This window comes from Kryptolebias marmoratus, linkage group LG18, assembly GCF_001649575.2.
Source record: "Kryptolebias marmoratus isolate JLee-2015 linkage group LG18, ASM164957v2, whole genome shotgun sequence".
Taxonomy (NCBI): Eukaryota; Metazoa; Chordata; class Actinopteri; order Cyprinodontiformes; family Rivulidae; genus Kryptolebias; species Kryptolebias marmoratus.
Window position 1 is genome coordinate 16,977,768 of NC_051447.1, and position 17,195 is coordinate 16,994,962.

At 38.4% G+C, this 17,195-nt stretch overlaps 1 protein-coding gene across 5 annotated transcripts in view; it reads right to left on the reverse strand.

The window, feature by feature from the left end:
* Positions 1 to 17,195, reverse strand: part of tafa5a (TAFA chemokine like family member 5a) — a 268,874-nt gene that overhangs the window by 216,412 nt on the left and 35,267 nt on the right. For 3 of the 5 annotated variants that reach the window (XR_005234450.1, XR_005234454.1, XM_017436227.3), the window contains exon 2: positions 15,150 to 15,300. The exons of the other annotated variants lie outside the window; for them this stretch is intronic. Coding sequence is in view for 1 of the 3 variants with exons in the window: in XM_017436227.3 (XP_017291716.1) it covers positions 15,150 to 15,219 (70 nt within the window). In the remaining 2 variants the exon portion in view is untranslated. The remainder of the gene's footprint in view (positions 1 to 15,149; positions 15,301 to 17,195) is intronic. 5 annotated transcript variants of the gene reach the window in all.

A 17,195-nucleotide genomic window follows, 5' to 3' on the forward strand; every position in this document is an offset into this window, starting at 1 on the left:
CTTCACACCTCCTCCTCCGTTAGGTCTTACTGTGTTGATAGCCATTATTCAGAATTAGTTTTTGTGCCTTACCTCTAGCCTTTATTATTGTTTACGCCTCAGTTTTAATCTTTTACAACCACTCTATTGACTTGTTTTATTTTTTTCTTGCCTGTGTTTCAGTTAATTTCTTTAATCACAACCATCACCCTCATCTGTTATCTCTTCCCAGCCACCTCATTTGAACCCCTTCCCCCTGATCAAACGGAACCAAGAAGAGCAGCTCCTTCAGGCTGTCCGAACATCTGTTTGACAGCTTACAAATGGACCCGACCCCTTGTAAACAGAACACACTTGGGCACTTGGGCAAGTAAACCTCTGTCATCAAACAAGACCTGCGCTGGCCCGTTCATTTGTAGAAATGTCAGTCGTTTGTGCTTCCCAATGATGCCTCGGTGCAACCTTTAACCCTGTGGTGTCACCGTTGACCCCTATAACGACAGAACTGCTGGGAATAGCAAAGATTTTATAAAATATGCAAACATGCTTCTGCACACCACAGTTCTTAGTTCAATATATAAAAAGCACACACACACATAACGATCCAAGAGAACCCTCATTTTCTTCAGCGTAATACCACAAAGTAATCCTCAGTCGAATTCAATTCACCACCATTCACTTTCCTCCACAGCGTGGAAACATTTGTACCACTGGAGATGCATCTCTGAGACATCAACTCACTGCACCTCCCAACATTAGGTTTACACAGATCCCTGAACAGCTCCCAGAGCACCTCTGCAGTCTTGCACTAAATGAAAAATTCATGGAGAAACTCAGGCCACAATCCCAATGTAGCTCAATTGCATAAGTATGTATCTGCCAGTTAACTGTTGTCTTGGCTGAAGGGGAAGGAAAAGACTAAGGAACCAAAGGTCATAACCCTGAAAATAAATAGAATTCACTTTTTCTTGGTAAGACACAAAACAGTTATATAAACAAGTGCAGCAAAGTATGACTGTAGCATATATGGGTCTGTTATGCAGGTGGTATTTGAGAAAATGTTGGGTTTTCTTTAATATAAATTTAAAATAAAACTACGTTGGTAATTCGGGTTCATTTGCCAATTTTAGCCATTTTTACAAATTCCGTTTAAGTCAAAAGCTCAGCTGTTGTTAGCACATGAGCCAGTTGTTGACGATTTTGGTCAGGTTTAATGTTATCTGTTTGCGTGTGAAAAAGATTAACTTTAGTGGTTAAAAAGAATTTGATAGGCTGCAAAAGAAACTGTTGCATGTTGGGTTGTAGACTACACGTCTTTGTCACAACTGTGTGTAACAAATGTGTTCAAACAGGAAACTCCAAAGGACTTCGCCATTCTGCTTTTCTCAGCATCACATTAATCACTTCCACACATTTACCAAGTCCTGTTTCTACAAAAAGACCCACAACTCTACAAGTTAGTCCTTCCCATATATTTTTCACATTGAAACCGAAGGACAAATGTATCCCAATACTTATCAAATCTCAGTTAGAAGGGGAAGGGCTGGCTAATCCAACAAATAGATATTTCAGGGTCTGAAGTGGTAGGAGCTGCAGTCTCAGATATTCTGTTGTCACAACAGACATTATGTCTATTATGACATGTATTCCAATGTTTAGTTTTGTATCACTGTCACTTACTCTTAAGGGAATAGAAAAGGAAAAAATAAAATTGTATTTTTCCATTATTTAAACATATATTTCTGTTAGAACACCATAACATTCCAACTCATTTTCCTTGTTATATTATCAGTCTTACGTAACATGCATAAAAAGGGCATTGAAGTGTAAATATCTGCTGCAAACTAGATAGTGAGTTACACTACATATATAGGCTTTGAGACTGTTTATATAATAATTTAATGATAAATATTGATCCCAGGGGGAAGAGACAGGTCCTTTGAAGGAGTGTCCCATGTGGAAGAGGAAGATTTTGACCCTTATGCGTCACTTTGAATTAAGGGCTAGAGTTAGGGTGAGACTAGAACAAACTGATTTAACGTTAGACCAGGGGTGTCCAGTCCTGGTCCTCGAGGGCCACTATCCTGCATGTTTTACTTGTTTCTCTGGTGCAGCACACCTGATTTGAATCAATGGGTGATTAACAGGCTTCTGCAGAACATGAAGAGGGAATTAAACCACTGAATCAGGTGTGTTGGAGCAGGGAAACAAGGAAAATATGCAGGATGGTGGCCCTTGAGGACCAGGATTGGACACCCCTGCCTTAGACCTTCCAGAAAGTGGGACAAGAATTACTGTTCACACCTGGACAATAACTTTGCAGTGTGTAACTGGAACAAGAAACTGGTAATGAATCTGACAATAACATGAATGGTCACCTCAAATGTGTAAGTTACTCCATGTTGGAGATGGAACAAAGCAAAGTTACGTTGGTTTGAAATATCAAAGAAAGAGTCAATAAATAGACCACAAATGACTCTATAAATGTGTTCCTTTGCATTCACTCTGCCCAAGACACACAACTTCACTTCAAAATCTCTGTATTCTGGAATGACAATTGAGTATTACTGAATCTTATTATACACAGATCCATCTATCTATTTTAATGTAGATGAAAGTTAGAGACCTATGAACTGTTTTGCCACACAAAGCTGTCACAGTAGTTGGAAAGTCCAGCCATCACACAAAGCCTTTTGACTTTTGCTATTTTATAGAATGCACAAATCAGGTATGAAGGACCTTGGCCAAAGGAAAAAAACAAAACAAGCAAAAGCTCAGAGGAGCTTGCCAGTTGTTTGGGGAAAAATAAAATCTTAAAACCCAGAGAGCATGACACCGAATATGTAGTCTAATGAAACAAAAATTGACCTTCAGCCACTGTTGATTCTGACAGTCCCCAGCACAGCAAGGATCATCATTCATCCATCATCATCCCACCATGATGCATGCAGGTGGAAGAATAAAGCTCGGGAAGAGATTTGTTTCAGTTGCAGGGATTCTGAGACTCAGACCTGTGGGTACTGAGGGAGACCATGAAAGAGACAGGCTACACTGCTGGAATAATCTTGATTAAGCTGGAATAGTGTTTGTAGGACACTGTAAAACAAAACAAAAAGGATAGCTTCAGTGTAAGAATATAATCCCTCCAACTTTTCAGACAAAAATATACACTTGAATCTTTTTGGAATCTGTGCAATACATTCCAATTTTGTCAGCTTCAGGCCTGGCAGACATGTGGACTGTGATTCTCTTTGCCATTTCGTGTCTCCAAGTTTAAATTTTTGCCACTCGTGCAGATTCTAGCGCTGACTGGTTGCTGACTTGTGAATCTAAAAAGGCACATAGGCAAAATTACAGTTTTGCCATATTATGTTTGTTTGACAGAAGGTCACATCCTTGCTCCATCTCTGGCTACAGAGTCGCGACTGTTTGAAGACAATTTACAAATCAGGGAGGAGATTATTTTAGAATAGTATCAAATTTGCAGGGAAAAGGGAATGCTCATTTAGCCTGAGCTGAGAAGAATGTAGTCTACTGTATAATGTAATATGACTCAACAAACCAGATATTGTTATGAGATCACTTGTCCAAAAGATGTTTATTTTATTAACAAACCTGTCCAAGATCAGCCTTACTAAGTCAATTTCATCACTTTAGATTTGTTGAGGTTTCTCAAAATCAGATTACTTCTGGCATACATCAACATGGTCACTGAAGATATGTGCCTTATATTTTTCCTTGAAAAATGATGGATGGCTTTAAAGGGTAATGATTAAAACCATATTTCTGCACTCTAAACTATTTATGGTGATTGAAAAAAACAAACCTTGTACCAAACAGCATTCCATACAGGACATTACGAGTGGCTTTAAGATGTGACAACCAATAAAAAACTACTAGTTTGGTGTGTTTCTTGCTTTAATTGGATTGGTGCAAGTTTAACTTTATTATCAAATCATCCATTCCATTCTCTTTCACTTATCCAAAGTCAGGTTACTGAGGTAAAAAGGTCCAAGAGGAAAACACAAACATTCTTCTACTCAGTGACACTGTCCAGTTCCCCCGGGAGAATCCCTAGGGGTTCCCAGCCCAGAGAGGATATACAGTATAATCCCTCCAGCAAGTTCTGAGTCGGCCCTGGGGAATTTTCCCTGTGAAATGTCCCCAGAAAACCTTCAGAGGGAGGTGTTCAGGAGCTTAACTTTCAGTTTGGAGGAGCAGTGGCTCATCCATGCCCCCTCCTCCTCCTCGAATGACGAAGCTCCTGATCCCATCTCTATGGTTGAGTCCAGCCACCTAACACAGAAAGCTCATTTCAGACATTTGTCTCCAGGATCTCCCCCTTTTTTTTGGTCACAAATCATGACTACAGGTGAGGGCTGGAACATAGATCAGTAAATTAAGAGCTTTGAATTTCAGCTCTGCTCCTGTTTTACAGTGACAGACTGGACCACAGTCTATTGATCTATCCTTTACTCCTTCCTGCCATCATGAACAAGACTCCCGAATAGTTGAACTGTGCCGTAGCCTCAACCTGAAGTTAGCACTGCATCTTTTTCTGCTTCAGATCCAGTACTTCAGACTCTGATCACGACAGCTTCACACTCAATTGCCTCTTTTTAAAGTGTCCACCCGTTTTCCTAACTGATTCTATTGAAAAGTTCAAAAAAGTTTTGAGGAAAGTATCCATCTGTTGTGTCAAGTTACTTTAAGTGTAGCCATTTGTCCAATGAAAGGTACCCTTACATTAAAATCACTGCTAAATATATAGAATTAGTGGTTAATCCTTTCAGCAGCTAACAAAATAACCAAAAACATTCTGCACTTAGTCATTTAAAAGCAATTTTTCTCCTTCATTACCGTCTAAAATAGTCTTAAGATAAGAAGCACTCAGAGTGCAAACCTCCTCCAAGGCCATATATATAAAAATATATATATAAATCCAGATCACCACCAAAATTTAAATCAATTATTTCTGGTAACAATCCTGGCATTTCCTGAAAGTTTCATCAAAATCTGTTCATTGGGTCTGTTCACAAGAGCGCCAAAAAACTAAATCGACCAACCCTACCAAAAGCAGCCTCCTTGGTGGAGGTAATGAAATGATGACATTTGAAATGAGTTCTGCTGCATCACGGTGTAGATTTCAGAAAACGATGGTCTGAACACATGCAAAACATGGACACCATTTAAAAACGAAGCTGAAGAAGCAACAGATTTCAATGAAAAGCAGCTTTTGTTCTCAGACTGGGTGGCTAAAAGGAATCTTTCTGCATTCACCAAGATACCAGTCTATTCCATGAATATGTTTTTGGGGCTCCATGAAGATAATGAATGGTGTTATTTACTGAAGGGAGGTCACTGTGGAGCAGAAAGAGGCTGAAAGCAGGAAAGGTGTGTTTGTGTGTGTGAGGCTAGTTTAGCTCAGGGCCACGCCGACACATGTACTCAGAGTGTCCTCCTCGACATAACACCTCCCAGGCACACCGAACTACACACACACACACTCCTATGGAGCATCTGTCCTCTGCTGGCTCAAGCAACTCATGAGCTACAGCGGTGACAAGCTGCAGCAGCTAATTAACTGACAGCAACAAATTCTGCATTTATATGTATCCCAATATGAGTATGTTTGTGCAGTATGCTGAGTGTGAATCTTAAAATATGATCCGTTTTGCACATGTGGGTGTATAACATGCCTGCAGCGAACATGTGCTAAAAATCAATGTGACTGAATAGAATTCAATTAATTTTACAGGTGTTTGAGTCTGCACTCAAATGTGCTATATGTGCTCATGTATAAACTTCTGTGTTGCATTAAGTCATTTGTTCACACCTCTCGAGTCTTTTAATTATAGTAGACTGGTATAGTAGACAGTTAGCATGTTCATATGCACATAAAATGCAACATAGGCAGCTCAGAGGCTTTGATCTTGTGCTTTTTTGTTTGTTTGTTTGTTTGTTTTTTGAGAATACGAGCAGGTAGGTGAATTAAAGACACAAGTTGATTGTAAATGCTTGTAAATGAGGTTATGGTATTATAAAAAAAATGTCCATATACCTTTTATGTGCTGTCTGAATGAAAATTCTTTATTCTTCAGGTTGTTGGTACGCTTCTTTGATCTTCTTAATTTCTGCTCCTAATGCTCATGATGTGCAAAATGCTTTCAAGTGAAAATTTTACATAGAGTGTCTAGAGAGTCTAAATGATGCATGAAAGAATTACATGAAAGGTAGAATTGACTTTATTACAAGAATTTAAACTATTTTTTGTTTTGCAGGCTTGGTATTAGAAGTTGGTGCTATAGCTTTTGCAGGGTGTTTTTTTTGCCACATAAGACCAATGCAGTCTCAGGATATATAGTGTTTAGTATTAATCTATTCATATATGTATGTTTGATGTAATGGCTAACTAATTTATGGATGGTTCAAAGCTGCAGCTTAAATTTTCTTTAAAATCTTTAGTTTACATTTTAACATGTGAAAATTTGTGATTCTGACAATGAAGCTGCTAAAAAGGTGCAACCTGGACTATGGAAATAAAAAAAAAACTAAATTGACATTACATGAAACGAAGTAACACATGCAAGAATCTGCCAATGAGTGAACAGAAACCAGGGATAACATAAGGACAAAATTAAGAACAGGTGTGTGGATTGGTTGCTAAGTTTTTGTGAGTAAGAAAATAATCAGTTACGACCAACTAAACGCTAACAAAACCCTGTATACCATGACATCCATTCACCAAAAAATGACAAAATAACGTAACAGTTTCAATCTAATCATGAAAAATTAATTAATACTGTACTTGCAAAGTGATAAATACTCCATGTTGTTGCTAGGCTGTTCTATCAAAGAAGTGGGTGAGGAAGCTTGAATTTGTTTACAAGGATTTAAAAAATGATTTTCTTTCAAAGCTATTTGTGTGTAGATACATCCTGACTCAGTGTTTTAATTACAGTAATTGCCAGTTTTCATTGGGCCCAAACAATGGCCATTTATTTACAAACCAATGATCCAACTATTTCCCTTTTTTGTAATTATGACATAATTATGTGTTTTTATGAGAATGAATGGTGGAGCAATTGGAAACAACTGCTGCCTCGCAGTAAGGAGGGCCTGGGTTCTAACCTAACATGAATGTTTTAGGCTTGTGGAATGAAACCCCAGTACTTTTATGTGTAAAACATGCAAACTTCACACAGACTGACCCCAGCTGAGTTTTGAACCCAGGCCCTCCTTACTTTGAGGCAGCAGTTGTTTCAAACTGATCCACCATCCAGTCTCATATAAACATAATTATGTTTGATTGTTCTTCTCTACGTGGCCCTGTGATGGACTGATGAGTTGTCCAGTGACTCTGAACAGCATCGAGCAGGCATAGAAAATGGATAGATTAAAGTTTATATTATCTGCAGGAAGGATATCATTTTCATACTCCTGTTTACCTTTTCAGCAAAATAGATGATCTTAGATAATCAAAGATTATGCTAGAACTTCAAATGGTCACTAATTGCACCCTCTTTAGTCAGTACATTAGTTCAGCTCATCTAAAGCCTTGCTGTCTGAAAACACTGAGCTATAAAAGCGTGCTAGTAAAACTTGAAAGTTTAAACTTTTAATTTCAAACAAAACACACCTTCATTCTACTTCCCCAACAGCTACCCTTTCTGCAATAAAAGAGATGAGTTGTAATCCAGTTGGGTGCACAGTCTATCACAAGTAGCTTTGAAAATAATGTGTAAAATAATGTAAGGGGATGGCATGGAATGGCAGCTACCAATTGGAAGTTGCCACTCACTTGTCTCTGTCCCAACTCATTGTTTTAGAATTCACACACACACCAACCTTGAATTTGAAAATAGTTTTACCCACCAACCGGACCTGGAAATTTCACCAGCAGTGGTTTTAAGACCCCTCAACCATCAAAGTGGAACTTGGAAGGCTACTGCTGCTAGATAAAATAATAAATCTGCTCCTCTGATAGAACACCTTTGACACTAAGAAATTTTGTAGATCCGCCACTGACAATAAAGCACATTGCTTCCAAAGACTGAAACACATAGCAGTTAATTATGTTTTTGCTTACCCTGAATATGAATTCTTTGGGTTATTGTTAGTCAATACATGTTATTTTATACAGCAATACAATTCAAATCAGGTTCATACTGAAACACTGGTGTGCAATAAAACAAGACCAATCATAATTGCTTTCACCCCAGTCAAAAACAGGGGGGTGTAATGGGTGACTAATGACATTTCTGAACAGGCACCTTGAAAGTGAACAGCTCCCATGTTGCAGCAGTGTAGATTCATTAGTTACTCAGGTATTTTTAGATTCCTCATATTTTTTCCAGTTTTAGTTTCCCTCTTCTTGTCCTGTGGGTCCAGCGCGGTTTGACTTTCTTTCATTGTCATTCCTCATGTCTTTGTCTTCCTGTTTCATCTGTCACTTTTACTCAAACGCATCACCTCTGCTGGCCATCCTTGCTGTATTTTTCAAATCTCCAGCCACTCCTCTGTTCGCCTTCCCCTCCACGCTGGTTTTGTCTCCCAAAGTCATCCTAATTAGTGTTTAAAGCTCCTGTTTCCCCACGGCGAGGTCGTCTGTGCCCGTAAGCCACCACTGCCTTGTCTTCGCCCTGCCAACTCTAATGAAACGGCCCTATCTGCTGCCATCGGTGATTGTGTGCTTGTCTGTGTGTGCAAGAGGGAGAAAAGAGAACACTCACACATCATTAACAACATTACCTCAATTACAATCTTACATCAAGAACTAGCTGAGAGAGAAACAGGGAGTTGGTGAAAGAAGGGAGGAACTGATGAGGAATGAGAGGAAGGAAAAACTAAATTTTAACTTGTCAAGAAAATATGAAACTGCATGTTTTGCAACTTCAGTTTTAATTTTTCAGAAACTGACTGACACTGTACTTTGACAGAGAAAGCTACGAAGAGGTTGGTATTTCTATTGCAAAGTCTGCATGCAATCGTTCTGACTTTTTCCATCGATCGTCTCTGCATGACAGTCCTTTTTCCTGCATCAGTAACAGCATTAACTAGATTTGACTACTGTCATGATTTCCCAGCCCTTATTCCTACCCTGGTGTCTTCTAAGACAGAAGAGGGAGGAAAAAACTGTTCCGTGCCTTTACTATTGCAGGATTTCCTCTGGGAAATGGGATCAAAACAAAGGTTGGATGAAAAAGAAGCAAAAGGAGAGATGGTGGTGGGAGAGAAGGCACTAGTGGAGGGAAAAACACTTTCAGATCAATAATGAGAATCCGAGGGGATTTGGAATGGGGCACAGACAGTTTAGGAGGTGACCATCACTGCCTATTGTGTCTCTCATCTCTGGGGTGACGGCAGCCAGAGCTGACCAACCACCATGCTCAACAAATATAGTCTTGTATACAGTGTCTATCTCTCTCTCTCCCCTTGTGTGTGTGTGTGTGTGTGCGTTTTGACCTTCTAGGCAAGGTGAAGTGTTTGGTGAGAAAATTGTGAAAACAAGAACGTTGCATTGGGAGCCAGTGGTAAATAAATGCTGCAGTAAAGGTCCTGAGGCTGATGTAAAGTTTAGTTGCTTTGCTGGATTTTTTTTTTCTTGGGAAAACTGTGCTTAGAAAAACCATGATTATCTACTAGTGAGCAAAGCAAGCAAACAATGACATGAAAAAATTGCACCTTAAAATACTCTGTATTATTCTGAGGACCAATTTCTCTCAAATGCATTTCTACAGTGTAATCACAAAAGTATTCTTGGTAAAGTAGATACTGCACTGGTTTACATTCCAAGTCATAGTTATAAATCTTTGGTGGTTTAACTGTAGATCATAAATCTATGTTTTGTGCAATTTCAAAACAAGTTAAAAACCATCCATCCATTTTCTTCTGCTTATTTGTGGTCAGGTCACAGATGCAACAGGTGCAAGAGGGAAATCCAGACATTCCTCTCTCCGGCTCCTCTTGGTGGACCCAAAGGAGTGGTTATATATTCCTTCCAGCAATTTTGGGTCTGCCCCAGGGTCTCCTCCCAGTGGGGTGCGCTTGAAAACCTCCAGACGGTGGAGGTGCTGCAACCATCTCAGCTAACTCCTTCAGATGCAGAGGAGCAGCTGCTCTCTTCTGTGCTCACTCTGGCTGATGGAGCTCCTCGTCTTACCTCTAAAACTGACTCTGAGAAGAGGAAGCCCAATTCAGCTGCTTGCAGACAGGATCTTGATCTTTTCATCATGATACACACCTCATGACCATAGGTGATTAATGGGACCAGTGAATCAAGTTTTGCCTTTCATCTCAGCTCCATCATGACTAGAAAACCACCTTCACTACTGTTAATGAGGCCCCTTTCTGCTGATCCATTTCCCTTTCCATCCTACCATCTTTTGGGCCAAAAAAACCAAGACACTTTAACTCCTCCACCTGAACACTCAACAAACCCAGCTGGCTTTTCTCTGCAGACTTGTGATCTTAGTTTGTGTTTACTCTCATTGTGTTACACTGTTCAACCAATCACTTTGTCAAATATCAGATCTTCGTTAACCCAATGTTTCAACTTTACACTGAAAAGAAAAGTGCTTTTCATATATCTGTACCTCACACCAAATCAAGGCAATACTGTATGCTCTTGTGCTCATCTGTTTTTTTCAAAGCTGTGGTAATTAGCATACTGTACTGCAGGCAACAGCTGGCGCTCCATACTTGAGTGCATTATCTGTAAGCAAGGGAACAAACAAGTGTACTTTGTTGTTGTTGTGCAAGTCAGAATCATTATTATTGCAAAGCTAAAAAGGAATATAAAGCAGGCAAGACAGCTGAGGGCGTAACAAGAAAAAGCATTTGCATGTAAAGCTGGTTCCAAGATTATTGTATTATTCTTTTTAATGTGTGATGTGAAACGCAAACAATTCATTAGTTTCAGAGCATGCCACAGCCGTTTCTGTGAAGTGACTAATTGCACTGATATCAATCTTCAAGGCCTAATCAGCAGACACTGCTGGATGATGTGTTAGTGTGCAACATTGTTCGTGGGAATTGTCTTTACTACTCCTGCAGCCTGTTTAATATGAGTAACACCTACTTTAGATTGGTTAAAGTTTCTCAGGAAACGGTTTCAGAAATGCATTTTAACTGTAAGCCTCTAAAATGTTAATTATATACAGCAGCACATTTACATTTTTAGTTTTTTTGTCACATTAAAATCTATTTTATTAAAAATATATTTGCTTTTAAATTCAATGAAAAGGCCCACATTTTTTGTGTCATTGCATTGTTGTTTTTTAACAAATTATCTTTCAGTACAAGTCTATTCTGAAACATTTAGAAACTAATCTGTTTCATACCAGTTTGTACACATGCAGTTGTCATGTTTTCCTGCATGCATACAACCCGGCATAAATCCTAAAATCCTGCATTCACTCTTGCATGCATCACCAAAAGCACCAACCTTAGATGAGTTATGGATGTCTGTAAAAATGGAAATCTATCCAATAGTTGCACAACTCTTCATCATACATATCCCCTTAAAAACAAATGCAAGAATAATCTGAAATACTCAAGTCCTAAACCTTGCAACTCCACTTAGTTGAAACATCTTCATCTAACAAAAGAATCCAGTTGCCTTGTTTTTAAACTTTAAAAAATTCTAATGAGGGTGATTAAAAGTCACTTTTTGTTTTCTTGTACTCTCCACAAAACAATGTGACATTATATTCCTCCCAAAAAGCCCTTCACTGCTGTTCTATATCTATATCAAAAGTTATGTTTATGCATCTTTCTCAAAGGTATTCTGAACATTGCAGGATATCCTGTAAGGCTCCTGGAACATGAAGTAGGGGAAAAAAGCAGCAGATGTTCTGTTTGTAGTGTTCTGTAATTGCTGATAATGATTCCTGATAAGGTAAAGCCTCAGGCCAAGCCTTGAGGAAAGTGCTTCAGATTGTGGGTTCAGAGGCACTGTCATTCACTGTTCATATCTTTATACTACAGCCTCACATGTAGATTTGTCCCAAGTCTCCACATGTACACCTGTGCAGCAATTTGTAGGTTTGCCTCTGCAAATGCAGAAAATAACCTGCGACTGGACCGATAATCAGTCTGTGCCGTGGCAGGAAAAAGGCAAAAGATGGAAAGGGTCTACATTAAGAAATCACACTCACATAGGTGGCCTTCTGACTCCTCTTGAGGCGATATGTGACTAAGCAGCGGGACTGTGAACCTTTCACGACACACGGATACTTCAGTTAAACCGTGAGCCCCGTGGTTACACATTTGATGCGTTCGCTTAATCCAACTTACAATTTCTGTACTGATGTCAAGTTCAACTTAAGGTAGAGGATCAAACAGCGTCATGAGAGCAAGTAATGACTTCAGTTAAAGATGGAGGAGGAGAATTTTGATCTGCTTTGATAGAGAATATATTCTAATGTATTTGACACCTGGTGTGTGTTTTAAATAAAGATTATGTTAAGGCTAAATCCCAGTTTACTTCTTTCTCTTCCTGCTACATTTTCTTTGTTCATGCAGGNGGGAAGGGGGTAGTCATCGCTTTATTATTTATATTGTCACAACTATGGTTTAATGTATGTCAAAGTTTTATCTTTGATATTGTTAATCGTCCTGAACAACTATAAAAAGTGACAAAAGTAGGTTCATAATTGGTGTGTTTAAAGGTTTTAGACCAGGGATTATCAAACTTTCTATTCAAAGGTCCAAATCTGATTTGCCTGATAAATCTGACAAATGTCCAAAACCATTTGTGATACGCAAATCCAATTGTTTGCTTGTGAGCCTAACCTGTTCTAATTTTTGGACAGTAGAGCTAAACGTACACTGTATTATTTAAAATATATATACTTAAACTCAATTAACTTAATTACATGCCTCAATAAAATAAAATGCCTTTATTTACACACAAAAAAATAACAGTGAATGAACTAAATTTAAAGGCAATAAGACACTAATGTTAAAAAGATTGAGGTAAAAGTTACAGATCTCCAGTGTGAAAAATGGCACCGTCTGCCTTCAATGAGCTGCCGAAACCAACAAAATCTGCTGTCATTTAGACTGACTGAAATGTTCATTTCTCAAGTAGACGTGATGAGTTTTTTCTTCTTTTTTTAATTTTTTAAACCACATTTAATGTAGAGAATGAAGACTCACGCCGATATGTAGGACCAAACATGATGAGGACAACATAAATGCATATTTCTTTGTCCACTCATCTCTGAAAACTCTGTTTTCTAACTTCACGGAGATGCAACTAACACTTTTCCTCAACTGCCTTAGTGTCTGATAATAATAAAGACAGAGGCTGAAGCTGCAACCTGCTTTAGCTGCCACAGTGAGTGCAAAAGCGAGCCAATGTGAGTGGAGGTGGGAAATGTAATCATGTGCACGAGTTAGAATACAGTTTTCTAAGCCATGAACACTAAAACAAGCCCTAATTTTCAAAACTGTCAAAAAAAATGTGGCCATACAAGGTCGCAAACAGACTCGCCAACAAGCATCCAGCAGTCACAGCCAGAGAGAAACTACAGACACTGGCACTTTCTCTCCAACTCTAATGTTTAAAAGGAGGTTAGGTTTAAATATTGAAAGTATAATTCTATATTTCCTTGTTAAATTCTGGAAAAAACAATATCATTTCACTGATAAAAACAGCTGATCCAGGATAAGGTAATAAAATGTCTGAAGTTGTCAGCCGTGTAGTCGGTTTTCTTCCTGAGTTGTAGGCGAGCCAACATGTTCCCTAATCCAGATAATTGTTTTGGCATCAATTGACTGAAATGATGCAAAATTTGATCGAGACATTAAATGGATCCCTGATATGGAACCCAGGTTTATTTACCCCTTAAATATGTCATGAAAAAACCTTCTATACCTTTTGACATTTCTTCTAACATGATGTCATCACGTAGTCAAGATGTTTAGTTCGTTGAAATATAAGTTGTAAAAAAAGATTTTCATTAGCTTGTTCCCTTCTTTTGCATTTTTACTTTATTAAAAAAATGTGGGAGGAGAGAATTTCCAGTAAATATAGTCTTAATACAAGTGGTAATAATAAACTATACTAATACGAGTTTTGACATTTAAGGAAGGAAGTGGCATAGGTTGGGTTTCATTATGATGGTAAAGTGTGAAGGAGGGACTAATTAAAATATGTACTTCAGGGAGAAAAAAGGAGACTAAAATTGTTCTAGCTTAATCTGGAGAAAAAAATATTATATTCGCGGCAATCTAATAAAAGCAGCAATACTATTTGAGAAAGGACAAGATCAAACAGATTTAGGTAGTCTAGTAGGACAAAATGTAAAAATAGTTTAGGTCCAAAGAAAAAAAAAACCAATGAGTACCCTTTAACTTGGTCAGATGAGCCGTGGTTTCTGATTACAGAGCAGGACAAACTCCTGATTATTAACACACTGACAAAAAGCCATGATTGTGAACATTTTTCCATCCATCATAAGAGTTTCACTTTCTCTTCCTCAGTCTTGTCTGAACTGCTGCAGGAGCAGCTGACAATGATTCAAGGCCAAAGTGAGCAAGCTCCAAATTTTCTTTGAATGTCGTCTTCAACTAGAAAGCAGTTTTAATTTACAGCGGAAGTCGCATTCAAATTATTCAAACCAGCATTATCTATTACAAATTATTCTTTCTGAAGCCCTTGTTTTCTTTCAACTCCATTTTCAGCTTTCTGAGAGCAACCCGCACAGCAACAGAGATAAATAATGAAGGCGAAAGATAACAGAGTCCAGCTAGATTCAATAGTTATTTTCCCCGTGTCGATTTGTGTTCCTTTAAAATTCAAACTGCTTTGAGAAACTGCAGCACAGAGAAATATGTGGCAGCAAGTGGAAGCACCTCAGCAGGATGTTAACAATTTAACAAAGCGAACAAAAAAAAAAAAAAAAAAATAGTGTCAGCCTCAAAGAAACGGCACAAACGAAGCTAAAAGGAGCAAACACGAGGGACTGTTAAAGAGAAAATACAAAAAAACTACTCGGCACACCGCAAGAGTCAAGTCCAAGGACGGGAAGTGATGCTGGGTGGTTTGGTTTTAACAAATGTCTGACAGGAAGTGCGGGTCTGGAGGGGGGTGGGGGGTGTCTGTACTGAGACCAAAATTCACTCGGAAAATTTGACTATTTGCCGTAGCCTGCCTTACTCACCAGATGGCCTTGGTTTGTGGTCTGGGACCGTCGTGGCACAGTCCATAAGGCAGCCGTCTCTCAAACCCATGTAACAATCCCCCTGTGTCAGGTAGTTTTTTGTCTTCTGCAAATTTTCATTGTTAGAGTGTTTCCTCTGCTGTCTCGCTCCCTGAATAATAGAGAAGATACAGCATAAGGGCAGGATGTTGGTGCTGGAGTCATTCAGTCCTAATAATCTGAACAATAAAGTCCATTTTAACACGGAGGGCGGAGCTGAAACAAGGAGATTATCAGCACGCTGAGGCGACTTCTTCAGGACAATCTTCTTGAATTTTCTACATCATCATCTGTTACATCTAACATAAATCAGTTATTTGTAAAAACCACTTGTTGGGCATGTATAGTCATGCTTTAAATGTTTGGAATACTTTTTCATAAATATGCGCAAAAAAATCAAGTGTTACAGAAGTCTTAAAAGGAGCACAAAACTACTGAGATTTACAAACAAAAAAAGAAAAAAGGTGATAAAATACTCTTTCAGGTGACTTTTTAGCAAAAGTGATGAAAATAGGGAAAAAAACAGTAAAAAACAATATTTACTAAGTATATACTTGTATTATAAACAGCTGAAGTAGCTGAAAGTAGGTCAGACAAACTCACGACCATATTTATTTCCTACACAGACTGAAGCAGCCTAATGTAGGTCAGTCATGTGACTCAAACGTCCAAGTGGTTTTTGGTGGATTTAGTTGATGGCTTTGTTTACATCAAGCGTGGACCTGCATTTCAGAATTGCTTATCAGTATTCCTGGAAAACTACCAGAGTAAACTCAAACTGCACCACTTAACAGAGTTCAGAATAACCTTTTTAAATGTTTGATTTCATACTTTGCAATGATTGCTTTTATTTATTTTTTATTTTTTTAATGATGTTCAGAACTGGTACTTGGACATTTCGAAAAGGATTATCTCATAGTGATAGCTCGGACTTTTTAAACTGGAATTCTCTGGAAAAGTTATAAACAATTATTACAGCTTGGAGGAAGTTTAATTCGGACCAGACTGATGAGCTAACAGCTAATCTGAAAATGGCCAAGATTAAATTCCAGCCTCAAACGTATTTTAACAGTTTATACGAACGCTATTTTATAAACATTTACATATTTGTCAAACGTTAGATTTCATGGTTGTTTCATAGGTTTCTATGGTGCAAACAGCAGCTAGCTGTAGCACTTCTGGTGAAGTCTGGAGAACCAATAAGACTTTATGATTTTTGACTTTAACTAAAGATCTATTACAGTGACTGAAAGATATATTTCTAATGATGATTAGCTGTGGCAGCCATTTGAAACCTCAAAAGTTATTTGTTTGTAGATGTACAGCCACTGATCACTTTGTTAGTTTCATTAAAACATCATGACTTCATGAGATATTTTACTTACAAAGGAACAGACACGGAGGCATTTACATGATCGCCCTACTTTCATGTTGGCAGTCAATAAAAGCCAGAGAGAAAGTTAAAAACATTTTTATGTAAACTCTCTACAAGTCCTGAGACGTGTTTTTAATATAATTCATGGACCTTTCACCACCCAGAGCATCTGGTTCAGATGTCTGATTAGAACATTTTTCAGTGTTGAACTTAAACTGATTTTAAAAAACAACATTGAACATTTAGTTTTCGATAAAAAAGACAATTTACTTCATTTACATTCAGCCTCGGCTGCATGAGAAGTCATGGAAAAGAGAACACCCAAAGGTTGCGCTACACCTCATGAAACAGGAAAATAATTGTTATTGACTTCCTGGTTAGTCCTTGCTCCTTCTCATTTCTCCTTTCCTCCCTTGATTTTTTTTTGTTTTGTTTTTTCCCCTTCAGTTTTCTGTGCAAACTCTCCCTTTATTGTCGAGCTTCTTCCCTCCTCTGTCTCTCCATCTCTCACACCTACCACCATCCGTCTCTTTACTTGTCAAACGTTCTCCTCCCTTTTTCACCTCATCTGCTCCGTCGGTTCTCCCTGAAGAACAGGCCGCTCTGACCTGTATCTGTCTGGCATGGATGAG